This window comes from Rhodamnia argentea, chromosome 2 (assembly GCF_020921035.1).
Source record: "Rhodamnia argentea isolate NSW1041297 chromosome 2, ASM2092103v1, whole genome shotgun sequence".
NCBI classification, from domain to species: Eukaryota; Viridiplantae; Streptophyta; class Magnoliopsida; order Myrtales; family Myrtaceae; genus Rhodamnia; species Rhodamnia argentea.
In genome coordinates this window covers 21,883,876-21,905,139 of record NC_063151.1, presented here as the reverse complement: position 1 = coordinate 21,905,139, position 21,264 = coordinate 21,883,876, and the positions used below count along the sequence as shown (strand labels likewise).

The following is a 21,264-nucleotide window of genomic DNA, read 5'->3' as shown; positions in this document are numbered from 1 at the left end:
ATTTTTTTATCTTTTTAGATGTCGAATTTTTTTTGCTTTTTGTTTGTTTTCTAGCTTTAGAGGCTGGCATGGGTCACCAGCCCATAGGCGAGAGTTGACAGGGGCCGTTAGTGGCCGGATCTAGCGACAATGAGGGCTACAACACCATCACGGTGGCTTGCGAGGGCTTCAAGGCCCTCGCCCAAGGTCTAGCGAGTATCACCGGTGACTCGGCCGACCTCTTAAGCCGAGAAAACAAAAAAAGGAAAAAAATGGAATTTTTTATAAAAATATTTTCAAAAATTGTCCAAATCACGGTCGGCGGTGCCACGTAGGACAATCGGCATCTATGTCAATGATTTTCGGCCAATAGGACTGAATCAACAAAAAGTTAAAAGATTTAGGACTAAATCGAAAAATTTAAAAGGTTTAGGACTGAATCGACAAAAGCGCCAAAGGTTTAGGACTTTTTTACAATTTTCCCGCTATATAAGCCACGTTGAATCATTATAAAGGGGATCCGCAATCATCGACACAAATTATGTGTCTTTCAGTTTATCAATCTATATTTCAAGTTCCTGCATTTACTTTCCTTTAGAGTTATTAGTTCAAGTTCTTGGTTAAGCATTCTACTTCCTGTCCGCATGGCCACAGAACCCCATTCAACAAGAATCGAAGATCAATCTCTGATGAAAAGGCGAAACACGGTTTGAATTAGAGATCATTACAGCTTATCATGCTCAAAGCCTCCCCTATTACGGCCAATTAAGATTGTTTAATTGCCAAAAAAAATGAAACCTAAATTTCGGTTTCGAGTGTTTGGACTCGCATAGTATCCAGTCCGAGTAAACTATGAGTCCGAGCCAGCTGAATTCGGATCAAAGCACACATGTCATGATCTATACTTTATTTAGGAAAGCAGGAATAGATTAAGAGACGAACATCGGCGGACAAATTAATCAAGTAAAGATTATGGCAGTTCGACTCAAGAAAGGGGCAAATATAATCGCAACCAACGAGGCGGCCAGCCCTGAGTGGGGCCCAATCTCTCTGGGTCATACCTGGAAAATTGTGGCCCGGTGGTTAGGCATCGATTAAGGCATCTTCTAGAAAAGTAATGAAATCGGGTACATATCAAGATGGATTTACAAAGCTTAGTCCACCGGATTAAATGACGGACCGTCGTTAATTGAAAAGTAATGAAATCGGGTCACTTATCTGGCTTAGATTGTCAAATTTAGATAGCCATTTCAATATAACTGACGTAACTCTTAACTCGAACGAAAACAAAGAGGGCCAATGTCAGATGCATCTCAAAGAATTTTGGTGCAGATATAAAAACCGAAAGCAAAAGGACATTTTCAAGCAGGAGTCATGTTTGACTTTCTTTATCTTTCTTTCATTTATTCAGAGAGCAAAGATGGCGACTTGGGTCGACTTCGTGACTTAAGTGAGGGCCATGGCTGGTGGGCCGCCGTGCTAGCTCCTCTCGAGATACTGACGCAGGCGTAAGCTGTTGCGTAAACCCGCGGATCCTAGGTATAAAAAATAAAAAAAAAAAGAAGATGGCAACTTGGAGCTTGACAAAGGATGCTATAAAGTCAAAAGCTGTGTTTGGATGGCAACACGAAGCGAAGCAGGTATAATATCAAGCTCATCGGTTGCTTGACCAAAAGCAAGAGTGAATTGGGAGACAGTATGCAGGAGGAGAATCAGATGGCAAGTGTAGGAGCCCCAGCAATATTGGGAGGCAGCAAGAGGATAGTGGCCATTGATGTGGAGGGCAGTACCCCACCATCTGGTCTCCCTAATTCCACACATGGTGAATCTGATCAAGAGGACTCACATGAGCAGGTTTTCCCCCCTCTCTCTCTTCTTTTTTTCAGACATTCGTGCAATAAAACCTTCAACAAGTCCCTCAATCTCCAACCTTAAATGGGCCAAACCAATCACAATCTCATGAGACTAGCTTGTTTCTGGGTGGATATTTCCTAATTTGAACATTCTACAAATCTAATTGAGAAAGTCGATTTGCTCTAATTGCAATATAAGTTTCTCATCTAATTGCATTTGTCCTTGTGGTTATTTAGAAACCAGGATGGAGAAAGTTCTTGTCATTTGTTGGCCCCGGTTTCCTCGTTTCCCTCGCATATCTTGATCCTGGAAACTGTAATCTCTCTCTCTCTCTCTCTCTCTCTCTCTCTCTCTCTCTCTCTCTGTGAGCATGTGTGCTCACGTGCGTGCGTGCATGCGGCACTTGAATGATTCCATGTTGAATTCATAGTTCTACAATCAATGTTGCGGTGGAAACAGATCTGCAGGCTGGAGCGAATCATGGATACGAGGTAGCACAAAAGAATATCGATGCTCAAAATACATATATTCCTAATTATACAAACTGTATATTTTTGCACTTAATTTTCACAATTTATCGAATCATATGGTCAGCTTCTATGGGTTATACTCATCGGGATGATATTTGCTCTCATCATCCAATCGTTGGTCGCTAATCTCGGAGTGAGCACCGGTAATTATTTCGTTAGAGATATTAAAGAGGAATTATGACTATTTTTCCTGCTTATGAACAAGCTCTCTTCTTCTCATTTCTTGCATTTTCTTATATGTGATCATTTGCTTGTTTGTTTCAAATTTTTTTGGAATTTTAGGGAGACACCTATCTGAACTATGCAAGATTGAGTACCCACCGTTGGTGAAGTATTGTTTATGGCTTCTGGCTGAAGTGGCCGTCATAGCTGCCGATATACCGGAAGGCACCTCTCTCTCTCTCTCTCTCTCTCTCTCTCTCTCTCTCTCTCTCTCTCTCATAGACATTTGTGTCTAGTCGTCGTGTGTGGTTCAATACAAAAATTTAAAAAATACTTTAGGGACAACCACTCCCCAAATCCATTTAGACAAAAGTTTAGAAGGCATAGCACATAACAACAGATTAAATATGGGTAAGGGACAACAATCCTCTACCTACGAGATGTCTAAACTTCTCTGTTCATCGAATGTGTCGTCTGAGTCATGTGCAGTTATTACCATCGCATTTGCTCGGTGAGTTTACATTAACTAAAATTTACTAACCAACCAAATCAATATTTGCAGTAATTGGGACAGCTTTCGCACTCAACATACTGTTCCATGTCCCAGTTTGGGCTGGAGTTTTGTTCACTGGTTGCAGCACGCTCGTGCTTCTTGGCCTGCAGAGATATGGGGTACACATACACTTACTTGGAATTCCATGATATATCTAGATTGTGTATATTAAATTCCTTTGCGTTACCTATGGCAGTTCTATTATAGTTACAGTAACTTGGCGGCGACCGCATTTGTTTCGCCATCATTTTATTCAATGTCGTTCACTGTGTTCAATACAGTTTTCAATCCATTAAAAACATGGTTCTCGATTTTCGTTTGTCAGATTCGGAAGCTGGAAGTGCTGATAGCTACATTGGTATTCCTGATGGCGGCGTGTTTCTTCGGCGAACTAAGCTACGTGAAGCCTCCCACTTCGAAGGTCCTGAAGGGGATGTTTATCCCCAAGCTTTCTGGGAACAGCGCCACCGGCGACGCCATCGCCTTGCTTGGTGCACTCGTGATGCCGTATGATATCACTTTATACTAAATCTCACACCCGTCTATATCATTAGATATATGTATGAAATCGCTTGTGCCATTTTTTTTTATTTAAAAGTTCTATTGCTTGTCAACAGGCACAACCTGTTCCTCCATTCTGCTTTGGTCTTGTCCAGGAAAGTTCCGAGATCGGTTCGAGGCATCAATGTAAGAAAACCCTAACTTCGTCTTCAATTTTCTTTTTTTGTCTGTAGTTTTATTTGGTGAAGATCTTATTCCTTGTTCAAAAAGCAAGGCCATTCTTTACATGGCATAATGTACCTTCAATGGACGTCACTTGTACTTTCACTATTGATGTTTGGTAAATCATACAATATAGCAATTCTGTGCGTTCAGTTTCTCCAGACATGCTTTTTGATAATGAAGCAGCATGAAGAGTTCCCTCATTTACGTTAACATTCATCTTTTAGGAATAATTTCATGCACAATGCTTTAGAACATGCACTTGTTTTTTCAATTATCAAAAGAAAATTCCGTGTACTTTTGATTTAATCTCATCAATATTTGCAGGATGCCTGCCGGTTTTTCCTCATAGAAAGTGGGTTCGCATTATTGGTGGCATTCTTGATCAACGTCGCCGTTGTGTCCGTGTCCGGCACCATTTGCTCGAGCGACAATCTTTCAAGCGAAGATGCAGATCGATGCGGTGACTTAACTCTCAATTCCGCTTCGTTCCTCCTTAAGGTTCCAATTCCAAACATTGAGTATAAATAGTTGCACCCCAAGATACAGTTGGCCCACAAGATAACATCGTAACTAAGAATAAGATTCTTATTATTTTCCTATATATATGTGTTTACAGAATGTGTTGGGAAGAGCTGGCTCGACGATTTATGCCATTGCTTTGCTAGCTTCAGGGCAAAGCTCCACAATCACAGGAACCTATGCTGGCCAATATATCATGCAGGTTTTTAATCAAGAAATATCATGTATTAGCTATTTAAAGTGAACACTCTAACAAATTGGATTTTTTTCCCATGCTTTGGTTAATTGCTTAGGGATTCTTGGAACTCAAAATGAAGAAGTGGAAACGGAACCTAGTGACTCGATGCATTGCCATTATGCCGAGTCTCATCATATCTACTATCGGCGGATCTTCAGGAGCCAGTAGGCTCATTATCATCGCATCAGTATGCAAATTCCTACATATCCTGCTGCTCCTGAACTTGAACTCTTTCTATCATCATCTGGTGAAGATATGTCGGCATTTTATGCTCTTTCTGTTTGTTGTTATATGACGAAATTTGTGTTGTTTTTCAGATGATTTTATCGTTTGAGCTTCCATTTGCCCTTATACCACTCCTCAAGTTTAGTAGCAGTGCAACAAAGATGGGACCTCACAAAAACTCAATCTATGTAAGTTTTTCTTTTGACCTTTACACAGTTGAACTTTGAAGTATGCAAGAAACGGAAGTAACGCAGAAGAACATGTGAATTATGAGCTAAATGACAATCCTGTCTTTTTGCATCTGTCGATGCAGATTATTGTGATCTCGTGGATACTAGGAGTGGGACTCATCGCTATCAATGTCTATTACCTCAGCACGGGCTTTATCGACTGGCTAATCCACAACAGTCTTCCGAAAGTCGCCAAAGTTTTCATAGGAATTCTAGTGTTCCCTCTCATGGCCGTCTACATCATTTCCGCTATCTACTTAACATTCCGAAAAGACACTGTTGTGACATTTGCTGATGACCCTGTTAAGAATGCAACATCAATGGCCGTCGAACATGGCTACGGCGATTCTGGCAACTCAGGGGAGCGACTTCCTTATCGAGAGGACCTAGCAGACATTCCTTTTCCAGAATAGTTTGCATCACATCACTCAACCCTCAAGAAGCAATCCTTAATGTATATACAGAGAGATGCCAGAGTTGACCTATTTAGTATAATAGTGGTCGAAAAAATTATCAGTAGAATCATAGCTAGAGCCAAGATCTTAGTAATTTCCCCTTCGAGAACCTCATGGCCAAAAACGAAAAATCTATGAACAACTAGGCCGTGAAACACCTTCATTTTGCTCATGTCATATAGCTGCGACTAAGCTGTGTACAAATGCTTCGGTTTGCTTTGGTTTGCTGGGGTTGAAGGCATGTTTCCCAACATAAATCTCATCTGATTCGGAAATTTTGGTTTATTATGCCCTCGGGGTAATTTGATTCTATCAGAGACTGGCCTTGCTGACGCTGAGAAGCCTGTGCGTCATGCGGCTCTTAATGGGAATAGTAGCCTGCCTAGTTTTCTGGATCAGAAAGAATGATTGTTTCATGGCTACGCTCCCATTGATTTCGTGTTCCGGTTGACTTTAATATACGGTGATATTTGCTCTGGCTCCCGCAGCCAAAGCAAAGATTATCATTAGATCCAATCCAAGTAAATGGAAATCGTTAACCTGGTCCTGTAACTTACAGCAAATTTTGCCAACGAAAAGTTAGAAATAACGTCTGAAATGCAATGGACGTATTGATGCTAATGCATCTTCTCCATGGGTTCTGCTGGCCTGTTTTTTTTTTCTTATTTATACAAAGCCCCTAAATAAAACCTTGTAGGCAGTATGAAATGGCTGCTTCGAAGAGTTCTCATGAGATTCGGCAATTTCACTGCTGTTGACACTTGAGAAGTGGCGAACGCAGCGTGACAAGGCATATTTCTTCAGTTTACTTTACTGGGTCTTGATTCTTGAATCCTGCATTTGCCTAGTTTACTAGCCAAGAAAGAGCCCCAACGACTCCATCTTAGCCAGGATCTTATCTTGGTTGCTAAAAAGTTTGGGGTCTAATTTGTGTTGCAATTGCAAGACAAGAATGCAGATATCGAGTAGCATATTCTGAAGTTCCATGGAGTTGGAAGGAAATTCTACTGATGGGCGCCCAAAATTAACCCATCCCTCATCTTTGCAACTTAAGACAAGTACAACGTCATGCTGCACATCATGAAAGAATATGAGAGAAAAGAATGATTAATGTTGCAACAGCTAGGCACAAAGAGTACCGTTCAATGAATATCATGCATAAATGTCTAAAACAAATTACAGCATATGCAAGATTGAAGCCAATTCTCAGATGATACAAGTTGTCCATCTTGAAGACGACCAAAGCAGACTTTTAGGGTAAGGAAACCAAAGAAAGACCGCTTAAAAAGTAGTTACTTCCAACAGGAGGATAAGAGCAGAATTTCTTCATTCAACAGTCAAGACATCCGAACCTCTAAGGCAAAGCGAGTAAGAACATTACAAGACAGACGTGCAGAATTCTTTCTCGTTCCATCGGCACGGAGCACGTTACCACATGCCTTACAAGAGATTGTTACAGACAACCTAGGGAACAAGGACCGTGGCTTCTCACATTTGCTTATGCTGCCCTGGTTAGAAAAGAAGCTTGTTGCCAAATTGTAGGACATGTTTATGAAATCCCTAATTCTCTGCAGAAGGCAACCATGTGAACTCAGAGAGAGTGATCTGTACCCTATTAGGGATTCTATGAACAAGCGTTGTGCAGTTTCAGTCCTGGCATTCTCTCACCTTTCCTTCAAGGAGACATTCTTAGACCTTTTGAGTTCCCAAGCCGGTAGAAAGCCTCTCAAGGGAGAAATGGACAATAACGAGGATGTGGAAACTGCTTCTGCCTCATCAATACCGAAGACAGGCAACAGAATTTGTCTATTAACCTCCGCTTCTAACTTTCGCATGGTTGGCAGTTAGGGTCGTGATGCAGGCAGAACCTATGATGGACGGATACAGATGGAATCCTCAAAAACTTACGAAACCAACAGCAAGAACTGAAGAATATTATTGGACTTAAAGGAGTACTATTTTTCTTTTCTCTATATCTGGGGATCTGTCATTTACGATATACAAGAACTAACCATTTTTTTCCTTCGTCTGGTCCTTCTTGAGGAAGAAAGAAGACCATATCTTCCAGAGCACCGTTATTAAACCATGTCATTTAAGTTATACAACAGACACACACACACAACAATCTATTTTGAACTGAATACTAGAAAACATTCTCCTAGATCCATTTACTGACAAAACCGATTTATTAAGGAGATTTTGTTATAACAACCTTTTAGGCACTCCTCATGTAATCAAATAAGGAAAATTTGCATTTTATCCCCAATTTCTTGTTTTGATAATTGTAATTATTAGAAATCAAATCTTTCCTAATTAAGAATACTCAACAAATGCCCTTAATGCACTCGATAACATGAAGCAAGATAAACAAAGAAAAAGAGTGAAAAGAAATCCAGATGATACAAGTGAATATTGTGATTTTAAGAAGTGGTACCTTGAAATGCAACCTGGAAAGCTAATAACTTCTCAATCCTATAGAGTTGGAGAAGAGAAATTGAGATAAAGCAGAAGCATTACAAAAGAGGGGTATTATCATATTTGACGAAAAAGCTGCAATTTAAGTAGCCCAAAAATGATTTTCAGCAGAAAAGCTAGAACGTGATGACCAATTTCCAGAACAGTTTGGTCTCATGTGAAAGATTAAAAAGGAAACAAAGGCTATGCGTATTTTATTTATTCCTTTTTCAACATAGACACGTACAGTGTCAAAAGGCAGAAGCAGCAAAAGAGAAAGAAAAAAATACAGCATGAACTCATTTGCCCTGGGAAGCATGCTTTTGGGTTTCATTATATTTCAGAAGAAACTCAGCGTAGAAAAGTGAGGTACGAATTGGATACCTATTCTCAGAAGCCAATTGGCCCATTTGAAATCAGTTTCCCTGCCAGCTTGTAACAAATATCCTTGCTGAAGTGTAGTAATTCTTAAAGTCAAGTGATATGTATCACAATTGCAGCTTGCAGCATGGTTTTCCATGAACTCCCTAACCTGAGTAGGGTCCAAGGACATGGTCCTGCTGAATATCGATTTTCTAAACTTGAAGCCAGGGCATTGCCAAGGTTCAACCTCAATCACAACATTTTGGATATTCCAAATGCATATTCCACACCATGAACTGCCAAGAAGTAGCAATTGTCAAAATGTTGAACTTAGTTTGGAAATATTAAGTGTAGGGTATCTGAATTTACATTAAAATGCACAGAAATGTCTTTCTCCAATACATAAAAATGCCTCCTAAAGGACACAGAGGCAGCAAAGTTAGCGCAGGTATACATCCAACGGTCCATTTCACTATCTGAGGTTTCTGAACATGTTTTATACTCATCCAAACAGTACCCCATCCTATTCTTGCTGGGTAAATAGGAGTTACGATGGTTTTAGAGGAAGTTTGTTTAAAATATTTCTATAGAAAAAATATATATAAAAGGAACGAGTTCCTGACTGATTCATCTTTCTCATTGTTTGTCAGAAGGAAAAATAAAGATATTATACAGCCATCATCCTGTGAAGTGTTTAGAGGCAGAAGAAGTGCGTTAAGATCCACGTATACAACAAATTACACCAACAATAGTCTAAACTTTTAGTCTTTTTGAATGCATTTTAGAGGGAAACCACCCAGCATCAAGCGCAGTACCATGTTCCACTAGCACTGTGCCTCATTCTACCTGTGGCAATAGAATATCACCAAATACACAACCTTTCGTTTCTACTATTTAGTTTATAAGCTCCCATATTGAATCAAAAAGGACAATCAGAAGTAATATTTTCCTAAAATATGTACTGAATAAGGTTGGCTTACCCCTTCATCAGAGTGAATGATGCCAGGTCCAACCAAGTAAACATATACATTCATTTTGTCTGATCATACACATTGAGATAAACTGGTGGACAGCCTGGACCATGGTCAACTGACTTTGCCTTGAGAAGGAAGCAAAACCGAGTTTTGATTATTTGCCGCTCCAACGACGGGTAACCACTGATTTCCATGTTTTCTTGGATCCCAATTTCCATTCTCATCTTAGGTGAAGAAACAAAATCTCAGTCAAGGAGTTTTACTCACCTGTATGAAAGGCCAAAAATAGAAATTAAAGTTTAGTCAAGGAGTGCAAACTGAATAATAGGCCAGAAGTAGAACCATAAGCAACCTGTATGAAGTTCATGCTGTCTTTGCTTATTAATTAATTAATTAATTTATTCTATTAGGGTGGAGAGAAAGAAGCGTGGTGGCCGGAGTTTATGTGGCAATGAATTAGTTGAGTAAAAAAGGAGAGCTGCATTCTTTTTGTTCCAAAGCTCTTTTATTAGTTAACAAATTACTTCTCAAGAAGAGGAACTACACCAAATCATACTGATGCCAGCATTAACATTTGGTGAATGGAATCGTCAATTATCAAAGTGTCGAGATAATCAAAGAGACTTGGAAAATCATCAAATTTCCAAAGAAAGTTGAGATCTTCGAGTTCATTGCGAAGGATATTGGTCATCAACATAGAAATCCCTTTATGACACAAGGCCTTGTGATTATTGGTTACCAGCATAATATAGTTGTGGGAATTTTTATGAATTGGCATGAACTATATCTATGTCATTTAATTAAGAACAATGCTCTTGAACAGCCAACAAATGAAAAACAAAAGCCATTAGCAGAAAAAAGTTCTCTGTGTATGAGTTATGAACACTAGATTGCCACGCCTTGTCTCTTAATATATTTATCTAGATAAAAGCTAACATTAACCAAGGAAGAACGGAAAAGTATTACAGCCAGGTTCTGCTTTTCTCGAGGATGTTAATTCAAAAAAAGGTACGAACTTCAAAAAAAGAGAGCTGTAAGCACAGGGTACCTAGGATAACCTGAACAAGGTACTATTCCTAATCTTTGGACATTCTTTTCCTAACAGGTGATCCTCCAATTATAGGACAATGACAAGACTTAACCCAAAGCACAGCAAAACAACAGAGAATAAAAAACTTACCCTGGAAAAGAAAAGACCAAAGAAAATGCATCCCCACATGCACATGCGTGAAGAGAGAGACTGACAGACAGACAGACAGAGACAGAGGAACTTACATGAGCCTCACGGCCAATGATGGTTAAACAAATGTCCCAGTCTTTCTAGGACAATCCTTCACAGTATATGAGAATGATGCCCATCCTCTCATCGTATTATCAATTAGGTTACGTCAGCATACCTCAAAGCTGCATTTTGGTGCGATAGGATCCAGCATTTTAGGTCCGGTGAAATGAAAAGTCTGAAGCTTTACCCTGCATTCTGCAATGATCGGTTCACTATCATAAAGTCCAGAAACACAAGGCTATATCACAGATACTTCTGTATCTTAAAGTCCTGATCGTATCTTCCACTATGTATGAGATGATGTTCAACCATATTAAGCCACACCAAAAGTTTCTATAACTCATTTTATGGCTGTCCAGATGTCAATCTTGGAGTTTCCCGTCAATTTCATAAAACAATAGCTTGGACGAGTCCACAACACGTTTGCTTTCACAGACAATTCGACTACATAATTCATGCCTCGGTGCTGGTCGAAACGATCTTAGTTGATATAGGGGATCAGTTATCTTGTATTTACTACACAGCTCCCTTGCTGGCCGCACATGCTTCCACCAGAAATCAGAAAGAGCAAGCTTCAAAAGATCCCAGTATTCCTTATCGCGGTATATTCTGAAAAGACTGCTGCCTTTGGGAGTCCATACATAGAAATCCATCCAATCCCTGTCCAAAATTTCCATTAAACCTTGCACTTGAGGAATGTAATTTAGATGAATCCGAGACCACGGGGAAGCTGTTTTCGCATGTCCATTGAAGTACGGGCACTTGATCTCCAAAACTCCATTGCAGGGCAAGCCATAAACAAGTTCGTCAACTACGCCATCTGGTGAAGCAGCAAGCCAACTGTCTTCGGAGTTATTGTTTCCATAAACTTGAAACTCAGGGAACGTGATGTTATTTCCAGTGAAAAGCTTGTAACATTCAAGCGCCTCCTTTTCCTTTATATTACTCCAACAGGTAGCCAAGTTACCAGAAAATGGCTCAATCAAGCCAACTTTTTCTAACCAGAGCTGGACTCTCCGCTGACGCCAAAAACCAATTGCTGAACTAAAAGTGCTTGCTGTGAGCTTATTTTTCCTTTGTTCTTGCCAATCTTTGAACCAGTGCTGAAGAGCAGGGGCTTTGAGAATAGAGTACGGTTCACTACGCGCAACTTTCAGAGAATAACCCAGATTGCTCAACTCCCTCCTAGATGGAAGATTTACGACTTGACTGTGGTTAGAAAGCCTCTCACTATGTGATTCTGACAATGCCCAGCTGTTATACTCTCTCCTGTAGCTAATAGCAGTATTAACAGAACCCGTACAGCGGCTACTTTTAAGTACAAGATATGAAGGTCGTGCTATATAGAGGAAGCAAGAACAGAATTTTTCACTGCCAGAACTGAAAACAATCAGCGGATATACGGATGCAATATACACAACATACATATGAGGAAAATATAGAGAACAACAAATGGGCAGACTAATCGATGCGAAAGAAAAGTATAGTAAGGAATTTGAGAAAAGCCGCAAACCAAAAGGCTCATTTCGACATCGATGTGCCATTCAGCATGAATATCCATCTAGTGTAAAACAAGTGCAGGCAACACAATCATAACTCTCAATTCAGACTTAACTGAACTAGTCTCGACTCCATTCTTATAAAAAGCTTTCTAAAGCAGTAAAATCACCACCATCTCTGCCCAGTGAAATCTCTAGCTGGACCCAAAAGGCGCTTCAACTTTCACGCATAGAAGCAAAGAAAAATAACGAATGAAAAACATTCACCTAAATCATGGAAGACGCCATAAAACCGGCGGGAACAAAGCAAATGGGCAAGTTACGATCATAATATAACAGAACATCATCAAGCACCACGCACTGAAAACTTTGCATCAAAATCGGTTCTATATAGCTGTTGATTCCGAGACAAAAGAAAAGATAGAATCAGCTAGCCCATGAATTTTCGGCAGTCAATTGCTCAATCAGACGAAGTGAACAAGCGAAAAGAGAGTTAAGTTTCGGTGGCTGACCGAGCAACCTCGTGACGAGACCAACGCATAAGGATACACAGGTTAGAAGGTGGAACCGATGATACCCAACGCGCGCCCTGCTTCAACCCATTGTCCAGTCCTGGAGTTGCAGAGAACGAGGAAGACGAAGAGGGGTTTTAGAAGAGGTTTTGCGAAATTTGTGGAAACGGGAGGGTTTTAGCAGGAATGGCGACCGGTACCGGTTTGAACACTGAACCGAGTAGAGAGCATCCGGTTCAGTTGGACCGGTTGAAAGCAGACCAAGCCCAATAACGACAAGCCCGGCCCATGAACAATTCCTGGAGTGACTCCCAAGCCAATGTGATTTTGTGCTTCCTTTAACCTTCGCTTTGCTTGCACACACACTCTCACTTGACCTTCCATCTTTGCTGAGATCTTCACCATCCTGCGGAGCTCGACCTCGCTCGTCGAATCGGTACACCCGCAAAATCTTCGATGTCGGTAAGTACGCGAGTGTCTATCGTGCCAGCTTTCCCCGGAATCGTGACGTTGAATTTTGCCGTCGTCGATTGATTCATTGGAACTGTGCCTGACCCCGTGCAGATCTTCGAGTACAACGGAAGTGCCCTAATCGCCATGGTGGGAAAGAATTGCTTTGCGATAGCCAGCGACCGCAGGCTCGGCGTGCAGCTCCAGACGATCGCCACCGATTTCCAGAGGATCTACAAGGTCCACGACAAGCTCTTCCTCGGTCTCTCTGGACTCGCCACCGATGCTCAGACTCTGTAATAGTTGTTGATTTCTTAAGCTCAGTTTTGGTCTAGTTGCAACTGAATGTGATTTTTTTTGGCGGGTTTATTGAACGATTGAGTCTTGGTGGCGTGTAATTTGAAGGTACCAGAGGCTTGTGTTTAGGCACAAACTTTATCAGCTTCGGGAAGAGAGGGACATGAAGCCCGAGACATTTGCTAGCCTTGTTTCAGCCCTTCTCTACGAGAAAAGGTTAGCTTCAACTGTTACTTCGCAAGGTTTTGTTTTTTTTCCCCATTTTGGTTCGGAAAAGTGACTCGTGGGGAGTCGTTTAACTCTGTGCATTGCTTGTTAGCGTAGAACATTCGCTAGGAACCAATTCGTGGGATAAGAACTTGGCTTCTTAAAGATGTTCCTTTACTTGGTTACATAAGGCATAAGAAAATGTAAATTGTGTAGGAAAATGTCTAAAATTGTGTGCTTTGTGTTCACATTCCACTTATAACAAGCGGACAAGCAATAGAGGATAGTCCCTGTGATTTTAGACTCATTTTAGCTTGTCTTGGACTGGTCCAGCCACAAATCAACCAGACCTTCACCCCATCAGAAAAAATTTTGATATGAACATTGAGATGTGAAATGCTGTTGTGGTCTTTAAGTTATACGTGTTAGGTCATCGCAGAGTATTGATGCTTTTGCAGAATTCTTCCTTCATATTATAGAGATTGATGATCTTGTATAGCCTTTTGTGATTCCGAATCCACTGGGTTTTAAAATTTAAATCTGTAGGATGAGGTTTCTTCAATATGTTCTTCAACCTTCGTCCTCATTTCACTACAAGTTCCTCTTGTTCTTTCTAGGCATGATTGGAAAAGGCTAGAAAAGCCCCAAATATTGGCATCTATTATTTATTTCTCAAGTTGTGCAGGCTGGTCGATTGTTCTTAGCTAAAATATATTTCCTTTTGTCTGCTATTCAGATTTGGCCCATACTTTTGCCAACCTGTAATTGCTGGACTGGGAGATGGAGACAAGCCCTTCATTTGCACGATGGATTCTATTGGAGCGAAGTATGTTTGTTACGATTGACTCTTCTTTTTCACCCGTATTGGTAACTGCTAATTGTGAAATTCTTGCAGCTTACAGTATTGACATCGTCTTTCATACTACATGTCTTCCTAATTTTTCCCCCTTAAATTTTGTGGTAGCTGTAACTTTACCATGTATCTCTAATGTTATAGAGATTTTTCAGTTCAGGACCATTGGATTGTGAAATTTCAATTGAAATCCTAAATCTTTAATTGAAATGAGTGGCCCAATTGCTTGCACCATCAACTGCTTGTTCGGCTGTTGAATTCTGTCTTAGTGTATACTGAAAAAAATTCAATGACATCTGGTAAATTATTTTAGGTAAGTTTTTATTTTATGTAAGTTAATTTGCACATGAATGAGGAAATGCCTTATTAAGTTCCTAATCGACCCATTAACTCTGAGTAGTGGTTAAGCTGACCTTTGATACCTAATTCTTGTTTGTGATGATGATCAAATCCTCTCTCTCTCTCTCTCTCGCTCTCTCTCTCTCTCTCTCTGCATATATATATGATTTCTATTGTGTATGAAGGCGCTGCTTGATCATTAGTTCGCACTATATTTGGAAGGCAGAAACAAGTGTAATAGTTGAGCAATGGAATTCTCGGATTTAAGAACAATTTCCTGCTGTGCTCTTTGCCCCAGTTGTTTGTACTGTTGTTATGTCCTTTTTCCATGCTGTCCTGTGCTTTCCACAGAATATTGTTACTGGTATTTATCTTGATTATCGCGAGTCACATCTTTTTTTGTTCTTTTTTGTTTTCTGCAATGGTGGCAAAATCTTTGCTGATAATGATAGCCTTATCCAAGATGTATTTGTGAATTCTTGGTTCGAATCATGTTCTTTTGCCATGAGCTTGTTTCGTTGTTTTGTTAAGCATATTTATGTAGCTTATGGTATCCTGCTTATTCATCTGTAGTTCTAGAAGTCCTATCTTAGTTCTAGTAACCGACTAACCTGTGTTTTGATTTTTCCAATTTCCTTGCATCTGACACCAAATGAAAGTACTTTATTTATTTTTCATGATTTCCTAACATATTGCTTCCCTTTGAGCTGGGAAATGAATTTTTATAGGTCATATGCTGCTGTCTTCATTCAATATCCAAATATAACCAACTGTTACCTACAAGGGAAATTTGTCATAGACCATGTGGAGCTCTTTTAATAACCCATCTTGTTTTGTGGTTAATTGTCTTCACCGTGTTATCTAAAAGATTCACTTTACTAAAAGATGATTACGATACTATAATCTTTTCGTTGCTATACATAATTGCTTCTCTATAGTCCAGTGATTTCTTTTGGTTGCTTCTGTTTTCCAGGGAGCTTGCTAAAGATTTTGTTGTGGCGGGCACTGCCTCAGAATCTCTTTATGGTGCCTGCGAGTCAATGTTCAAGCCTGACATGGTTGGTTTGTAACTTAATAAATAATGTTTGGTGCACAATCTGTGTAGAGAAAACTACGTTGGATGCATGACTTGTGTCATGTTTGGTTAAAAAGTTATTCATGATGCCACATCATGGATCCAACACACCTTGTGTAATGTTTTCTTTACGCAAGTTGTGTGCTCATAATAATGCAGAAATGCTATTTATTGCATGTGCGGCAACTCATTGTTGTGGATTTGCCTTTGATTTTGATCAGGAAGCTGAGGAATTGTTCGAAACTGTCTCTCAAGCTTTGTTATCATCAGTAGACAGGGACTGTCTAAGTGGTTGGGGAGGACATGTCTATGTTGTGTAAGCCTTCTTCTCATCTTTTTTATGACTATGTTATGTCTCCATGACTATCTGTATGAATATGCGCTTTCTGTGTCGAGGTAGTACCCTCCTGTGTGAGCAGTGTATCCATTGCATGAGGTTAAATTGTAGTTTCTGGTTCTTCATGGATGTGGTAAAATCTAAAACTCTGTGGCCCTCTTCAGTTTCTAGACATTCATTTTCTCACTCATGGTGGTTTTTTGGAGAGAAATGGATAGTTGAAGTAAGCTGCTATGACAATATGCCATGCAGCATCATTTTACCTCATTATCTGGCAAACATTGCTTGTAAGTACTTCTGAGTTTAATGAGAATAAATACCAGGTGAAGTCAGTTTTGGATGTGGTGAATTTGACAAAGATAGTCCCCCACCCCCCAAAAAAATAAAAAAAAAATAATAATAAATAAAAAGGAATGAACAAAGCGGAACCCCTCCCCTGGAAGAGAAGATTAAAAAGGAATGATGGTGTCTCCGTTTTACTTCCCTAGTTCTTTGATTTTCTTTTTTGGTGGAATTTGCTTATTCATCTGTCGTAAGATACACGAAAAGAATACAAGCCTGGCATTCAGAATGTTACAGCATTTGTATAAGGGCGATGACAACTATGGCTGATGCCATCGTTGTCTCTTTTGATTTTTCCTCGTGCAGAACACCGACTGAAATCAGAGAACGAATTCTGAAGGGGAGAATGGACTGATCTTTCTCTGGAGTTGGAAGCTGATCATTCATAATGTTCCTCAACCACCTGTAGCTTCTCCATCATCCTTTTTTTATTTTTGTTTTGTTCCAGAAAAGTGAATTAATTAGGGACTGCTCCTTTTGTCTGTTTTGGATTATTTTGTGCCGAACTATTGAGAATTGTGTCTGCAATGTGATTGAAATCTGGATGCAGAGATCACATTCCCTCATCGCTATGGATGGATATCAGTTAATGGGAATTAAAACTGCCATATGAGGCGAACTAGTTCATCAGCTACACTTAGTTTGAATGGCTATTCTTTTTTCCTCTACTGGCCATACAACCTGTTGCTGGGTGGCAACTGGCAAGTTATGTTGCACCGAATCCGTTTTTTTTTCCTTCCTTTCAAGTCATTTTTGAATGAAGATCTAGCATGAGCTCTGGCGTTCCGTGTCTGCTAATGCAGAGGCCATATCTGCAATTGGATGCTTAGAAAGCATGTGCTGAATGCTGAGGCAAATCATTTTACAGGCAATGCAGGTAGATTATGTTTTTCCTTGCCACTCCACGAGACGATGGAACTCCTTTTTTCCTCTATTTTTCTCGCTTTTTAGCTTAGAAACGTTATGCTTTTAGCTCACCGATTAGGTTCCACAATCAGTGTCCCTCAAGGCAAACTGTCCATAAGTGCCCGTGCATTATGCATATTGGGGTGACACTGATAATAGTAGCTTGTAGAGGGAAGAAAGGGGTTTGAGATAATTTTTGAACAATCAGATTGATTGTCCAAATTACGTAGATGCAAATTGTATGTCGCTACAAAATCATGGTGCTTACTTGTTGACTAATCGAAGCCCTTGTGAGCAGGTACTTTTCTTTACGATTTCGCGGTTAAGTACAAAAAATTATGCATGAGCACGAGCATGGCTTAGCATGATGCGATGAGTGTTGCGTACTCAAGAATTAGTTGTAATCAAGGATGATTCTGCTGTTCCGTTAGAACAAAAGAACGTACTTGTAGATCTCTGGAAGTGTGTTTTGTATGTGTGTACGTGACATAGGTCACTTCATTTCTTGGTTATTTATTCAAAAACTTACCAATTTTTTTATGAAATCACTAACTGGTTTTGATAGTTTACAGACGATCTCCTGCTTTTTACTAATTTTTATTTGGCTATCTGATTGAAGCTTTAAATTTACCAACTCCTATACGAATTTATTCAATCTTTATTTAAGTGACATGCTGATTTTTCTCCGATTAAATTATGAACTCTTATTTGGGTTCCTTATTGACGCTCAGTTATTGTTTTTGTCATGTTCATCCACTTTTCTAATAAGTCGTCAACTTTAATTTCTCTTGCTCACCAACTCAATCTGTTTCCACCACTATCAAAATTGCAAAGCCAGTAAATACTTATCAGACTTCTTGCATTGAAGTCGTAATGTTCTCATTTCGTGCATTTAAATCTTGAAACTTATTAACTTCGTCCGTTTGAATTCTTCCGTCAACTCCGTCACCTTTTCAGTAGATGGAAGATGCCATCCATTTTGCTCCTTTTATGATTTTTTTTTTTTTAATCACATGTGGGTCTCTTAATCATTTTTTGAATTCTTGATCTCAAAACAACGTAGTTGTAAGACGACATTGGAGAATTAAAAATAAAGGAGATGAAGAAAACTGAAAAATAAAAAAAGAAATGGCAGAATCAGGGTCAGGGTTTGCAAGGGGCACAGCCGCTGGCAACCCTCGCTGGGGTTGTAGTGAGGGTTGTCGACCTTCGTCCAACCTCGAACAATGGTCTGCTTGCCCTCACCGGATCCGGGAGGCCAAGCACCCCTATGGAGCTCGATTGTGGCGCACGGTCGCCATCATCGAGCAAGGATGGGGCCGCCCTCGCCACCACTAGGTTGAGGGCTAGGCCCCTCTCTAGGTAGTCGCGATCACAGCGCCACCATCGAGCTACGCAAAGGGCAAGCAAGGCCCTCTTGCTTGTAGGGAGGGTCATGGCCCTTGCGAGTGGTCGGGCGAGGAGGGGCAATCCTTTTCTTTTTCGCAAAAACGACATTATTTATTCTTGTCGTGTGTTTCGTCACCAAAATTAACAATCACCTAAGACTAAAAAGAAAAAAAAAAAATTAAGAAAGTAAAAATGCCACTCGATGACGAAAGGTTTAAAATGCACAAAATCAAAGGTTAAAAACTAATAATTTGAGGGTTTAAGCTCTAATCAAACAGAAAACGATTGCCGTCGCTCTCGTCGGCATCCTAATTCGCGGTCTGCTTCGACACAAATTACGGCGCCGGAATCAGTGCTTGTCTCGGTTCAGTGTTCTTTCACATGTTTCTCATGCGGGACAATTTCGCACCGTCCAATTGCTTTGCCTTTGCTCAATGTTCCTAATTCGCTTTCTCGCTCGTCGGATCTGCACTTCTTCTTTTTTATGAAGAACGAGAAAATTATGCCGATTGGGACACACTTCTTCTTTTTTTTCCAAGCGTGCAAGTGACTTGTTCAAAGCAAAATCCCATATTTGATAGCGCAGAATCATGTTTCTGTCCACAATAGTAATAAATAAGAAGGCAACTGCCCTAGTTTCACGACTGCTCTCCCAAGCTAGATCCACGACGGCGAAGCTATTGCCAAATCCGATGCCAGCGTGCGAAAAATTTGCAAGCCGGAATAGCGCGTCCGCTAATCTCCCATTCGGAAGCTTATTCGCATATGCTCGTCTAAATACTTCGAAATGGGAAAAAATTACCAAAAATGTCATAAGCTTATCATGATTCTGCCAATTCAATCTTAAACATTTTAATCGTGTCAATAGCCCTAAATGTTTTCTCGTTTCGCCAATTACGTCCATCTAGCCAATTTTGACAAGAAATCCCCGCCATGGACGCCGAACATGGTCGGCATTGACATGGACATCTTTAACAATATTTTAATTTTTTTTTTTTTTAGTTATGGTTCTTTTCCCTTTTCCTTACCTTTTTGTATGGTTTTTGGGCCGGCGAGGGTGTAGCGGCCTCGCGCAATGCCCTCGTGGTCCAACCGAGGCACGATTGAAAGATTTAAGACTCCATCGATAAAATTGCATTAGATTCGAAACATATATTGTCGATGCTCAATGTCATTATTCAACTCTGACCCGAAAAAAGGGAAAATGTCATTATTCAACAAGACTTTCACTATTATGAAAAAGGGGCTATTATTGTACGACCCAGCACGATGAAAACATTAATCATACGTGAGCGTCGGGGGGTCAATTTCACGCTCTCGGTGTGAATTCTAATCCTAGGATCGAGAAAAAAAGGACAGGGACCACTTTCTAGGGAAGTGGGTTGGTGTGAGATTTGACCCCGATCCGACCATTTAATTCTACGGCAGTGCGACTTGTCCTCCGGATAGGAACGAACGAGGGAAATAGCTGGGAAGCTTCTGAACTGCGCCCCCACCACCCTAATTCTTTTTTTTACCACGTTTTTCCACCGCTGCCTTTGAGTGCGAAATCTGACCTTTTTCTTGACTTGCAAGTAAAAATAAAAAATCCAAAATAATTGCATGGAGTGCCGTCGTTTTTTCTCAAAAGTCTCGAATAGATCTTATATCAAATAGAAATTGACATAGCCACTTCATGTCCGGATCTTTATTTGAGAAACTGATGATACTTCTTGCAGTTATTTGGAATAAGGTTCGTTTCGGGACCCGGCCCTTTTTTAGAAAATGATAGCACGCTTTTTATTTGGAATTTTTTCCGACCACGACGAATGGTTTGAATTTTTTCAATTGGAGCTATTCTCAGTGCTTATTAACTAGGGGTACGTATCTAGCTAGGTGGTTAACAAGTACTGTGCGAAGCACAGGCCAACTATCCAGGAGTTGAAATTGCGATGACTCGCCCCAGGCGCAAGAGGCTACTATATCCGTTAAATTGACGTGGAGTTTATCTTCAACACCGTCATTCTTTTAAATTGAGAAAAAAGAAAATATTTTTTTTTATTTCGTCGACGGCGTCTCTTAAAGTCTTGCTTAGGACAGAGATTTCTTTAATAGTTGATAAGACACAAGTCCATATCCTGGAATAGGATTCCTAAGCTAAGAACCAAAAAAAAGTCCGAAAGCTTTCTGGCGAAGAAATCGAGATTCCGCTATTTATGGGAGACTTTCCACGAGTGATGTTTGAATTTCGTCAAAGTGATAGGATTTAGTTTTTTTTTTTTTTTGGCGGGGGTCGAAGATAGGATTAGTTGACAAAAGTAATTATTCATACTTAATTAAAGAAGAAGCGTAATATGGTTAGGGCTGCGGATGACTAATTGATTTCGCTTTCACTGATAATTTCTCTATCTTAAACAGTTTCGCATCTGCGAATTCGGAATTGGACTCTCTTGGATATAACCTTGTCCGATAGAAACACAATAAAAATGAAGAAGAAAGATTAGAGGGGACATGAAAATGAAGTAAGATGCGATT

General features: G+C 40.1%; 3 protein-coding genes across 7 annotated transcripts; 2 read left to right on the top strand and 1 right to left on the bottom strand.

Moving 5' to 3' along the window:
* The first annotated feature begins 1,626 nt into the window (after positions 1-1,626).
* Positions 1,627-5,549, top strand: LOC115751385 (metal transporter Nramp5-like). Its single transcript, XM_030689279.2, has 13 exons — positions 1,627-1,833; positions 2,070-2,148; positions 2,284-2,324; positions 2,428-2,506; positions 2,646-2,750; positions 3,088-3,197; positions 3,404-3,585; positions 3,696-3,765; positions 4,129-4,302; positions 4,421-4,525; positions 4,617-4,748; positions 4,879-4,974; positions 5,100-5,549. The coding sequence occupies exons 1-13, from the start codon at positions 1,678-1,680 to the stop codon at positions 5,427-5,429; spliced, it is 1,659 nt and encodes a 552-aa protein (XP_030545139.2). The 5' UTR covers positions 1,627-1,677; the 3' UTR covers positions 5,430-5,549.
* Positions 5,550-8,133: 2,584 nt separating this feature from the next.
* LOC115751430 lies at positions 8,134-12,729 on the bottom strand. 5 transcript variants are annotated; one of them, XR_004016620.2, is made up of 4 exons: positions 12,556-12,729; positions 10,538-11,915; positions 9,269-9,529; positions 8,134-8,584 (listed from the first exon to the last, which is right to left on the bottom strand). XR_004016620.2 is itself a non-coding variant. In XM_030689338.2 (2 exons), the coding sequence occupies exons 1-2, from the start codon at positions 12,582-12,584 to the stop codon at positions 10,907-10,909; spliced, it is 1,038 nt and encodes a 345-aa protein (XP_030545198.1). In that variant the 5' UTR covers positions 12,585-12,729; the 3' UTR covers positions 10,533-10,906. The 5 variants fall into 5 exon arrangements, 1 of the variants encoding a protein (XP_030545198.1); XR_007197396.1 differs by having other exon boundaries at positions 10,660-11,915; XR_004016619.2 differs by lacking the exon at positions 8,134-8,584 and adding an exon at positions 8,982-9,134.
* Positions 12,730-12,871: 142 nt separating this feature from the next.
* Positions 12,872-17,123, top strand: LOC115751431 (proteasome subunit beta type-3-A). The gene is made up of 7 exons (XM_030689340.2): positions 12,872-13,017; positions 13,120-13,301; positions 13,411-13,518; positions 14,246-14,335; positions 15,675-15,759; positions 15,998-16,092; positions 16,762-17,123. Exons 1-7 carry the CDS (start codon positions 13,012-13,014, stop codon positions 16,808-16,810), a joined length of 615 nt encoding a protein of 204 aa, XP_030545200.1. The 5' UTR covers positions 12,872-13,011; the 3' UTR covers positions 16,811-17,123.
* The last annotated feature ends 4,141 nt before the right edge of the window (positions 17,124-21,264 follow it).

Excerpts from the sequence above, each read along its gene's own strand:
- LOC115751385 (XM_030689279.2), top strand. The coding sequence starts at position 1,678 with ATGCAGGAGGAGAATCAGATGGCAAGTGTAGGAGCCCCAGCAATATTG. Across the intron at positions 2,507-2,645 it reads TAATCTCGGAGTGAGCACCG|GGAGACACCTATCTGAACTA; the intron begins GTAATTATTTCG and ends TTGGAATTTTAG. Across the intron at positions 3,198-3,403 it reads TTGGCCTGCAGAGATATGGG|ATTCGGAAGCTGGAAGTGCT; the intron begins GTACACATACAC and ends TTCGTTTGTCAG.
- LOC115751430 (XM_030689338.2), bottom strand. The coding sequence starts at position 12,584 with ATGCGTTGGTCTCGTCACGAGGTTGCTCG. Across the intron at positions 11,916-12,555 it reads TCTCGTCACGAGGTTGCTCG|TGAAAAATTCTGTTCTTGCT; the intron begins GTCAGCCACCGA and ends CAGTTCTGGCAG.
- LOC115751431 (XM_030689340.2), top strand. Across the intron at positions 13,519-14,245 it reads GCCCTTCTCTACGAGAAAAG|ATTTGGCCCATACTTTTGCC; the intron begins GTTAGCTTCAAC and ends TCTGCTATTCAG. Across the intron at positions 14,336-15,674 it reads ATGGATTCTATTGGAGCGAA|GGAGCTTGCTAAAGATTTTG; the intron begins GTATGTTTGTTA and ends TCTGTTTTCCAG.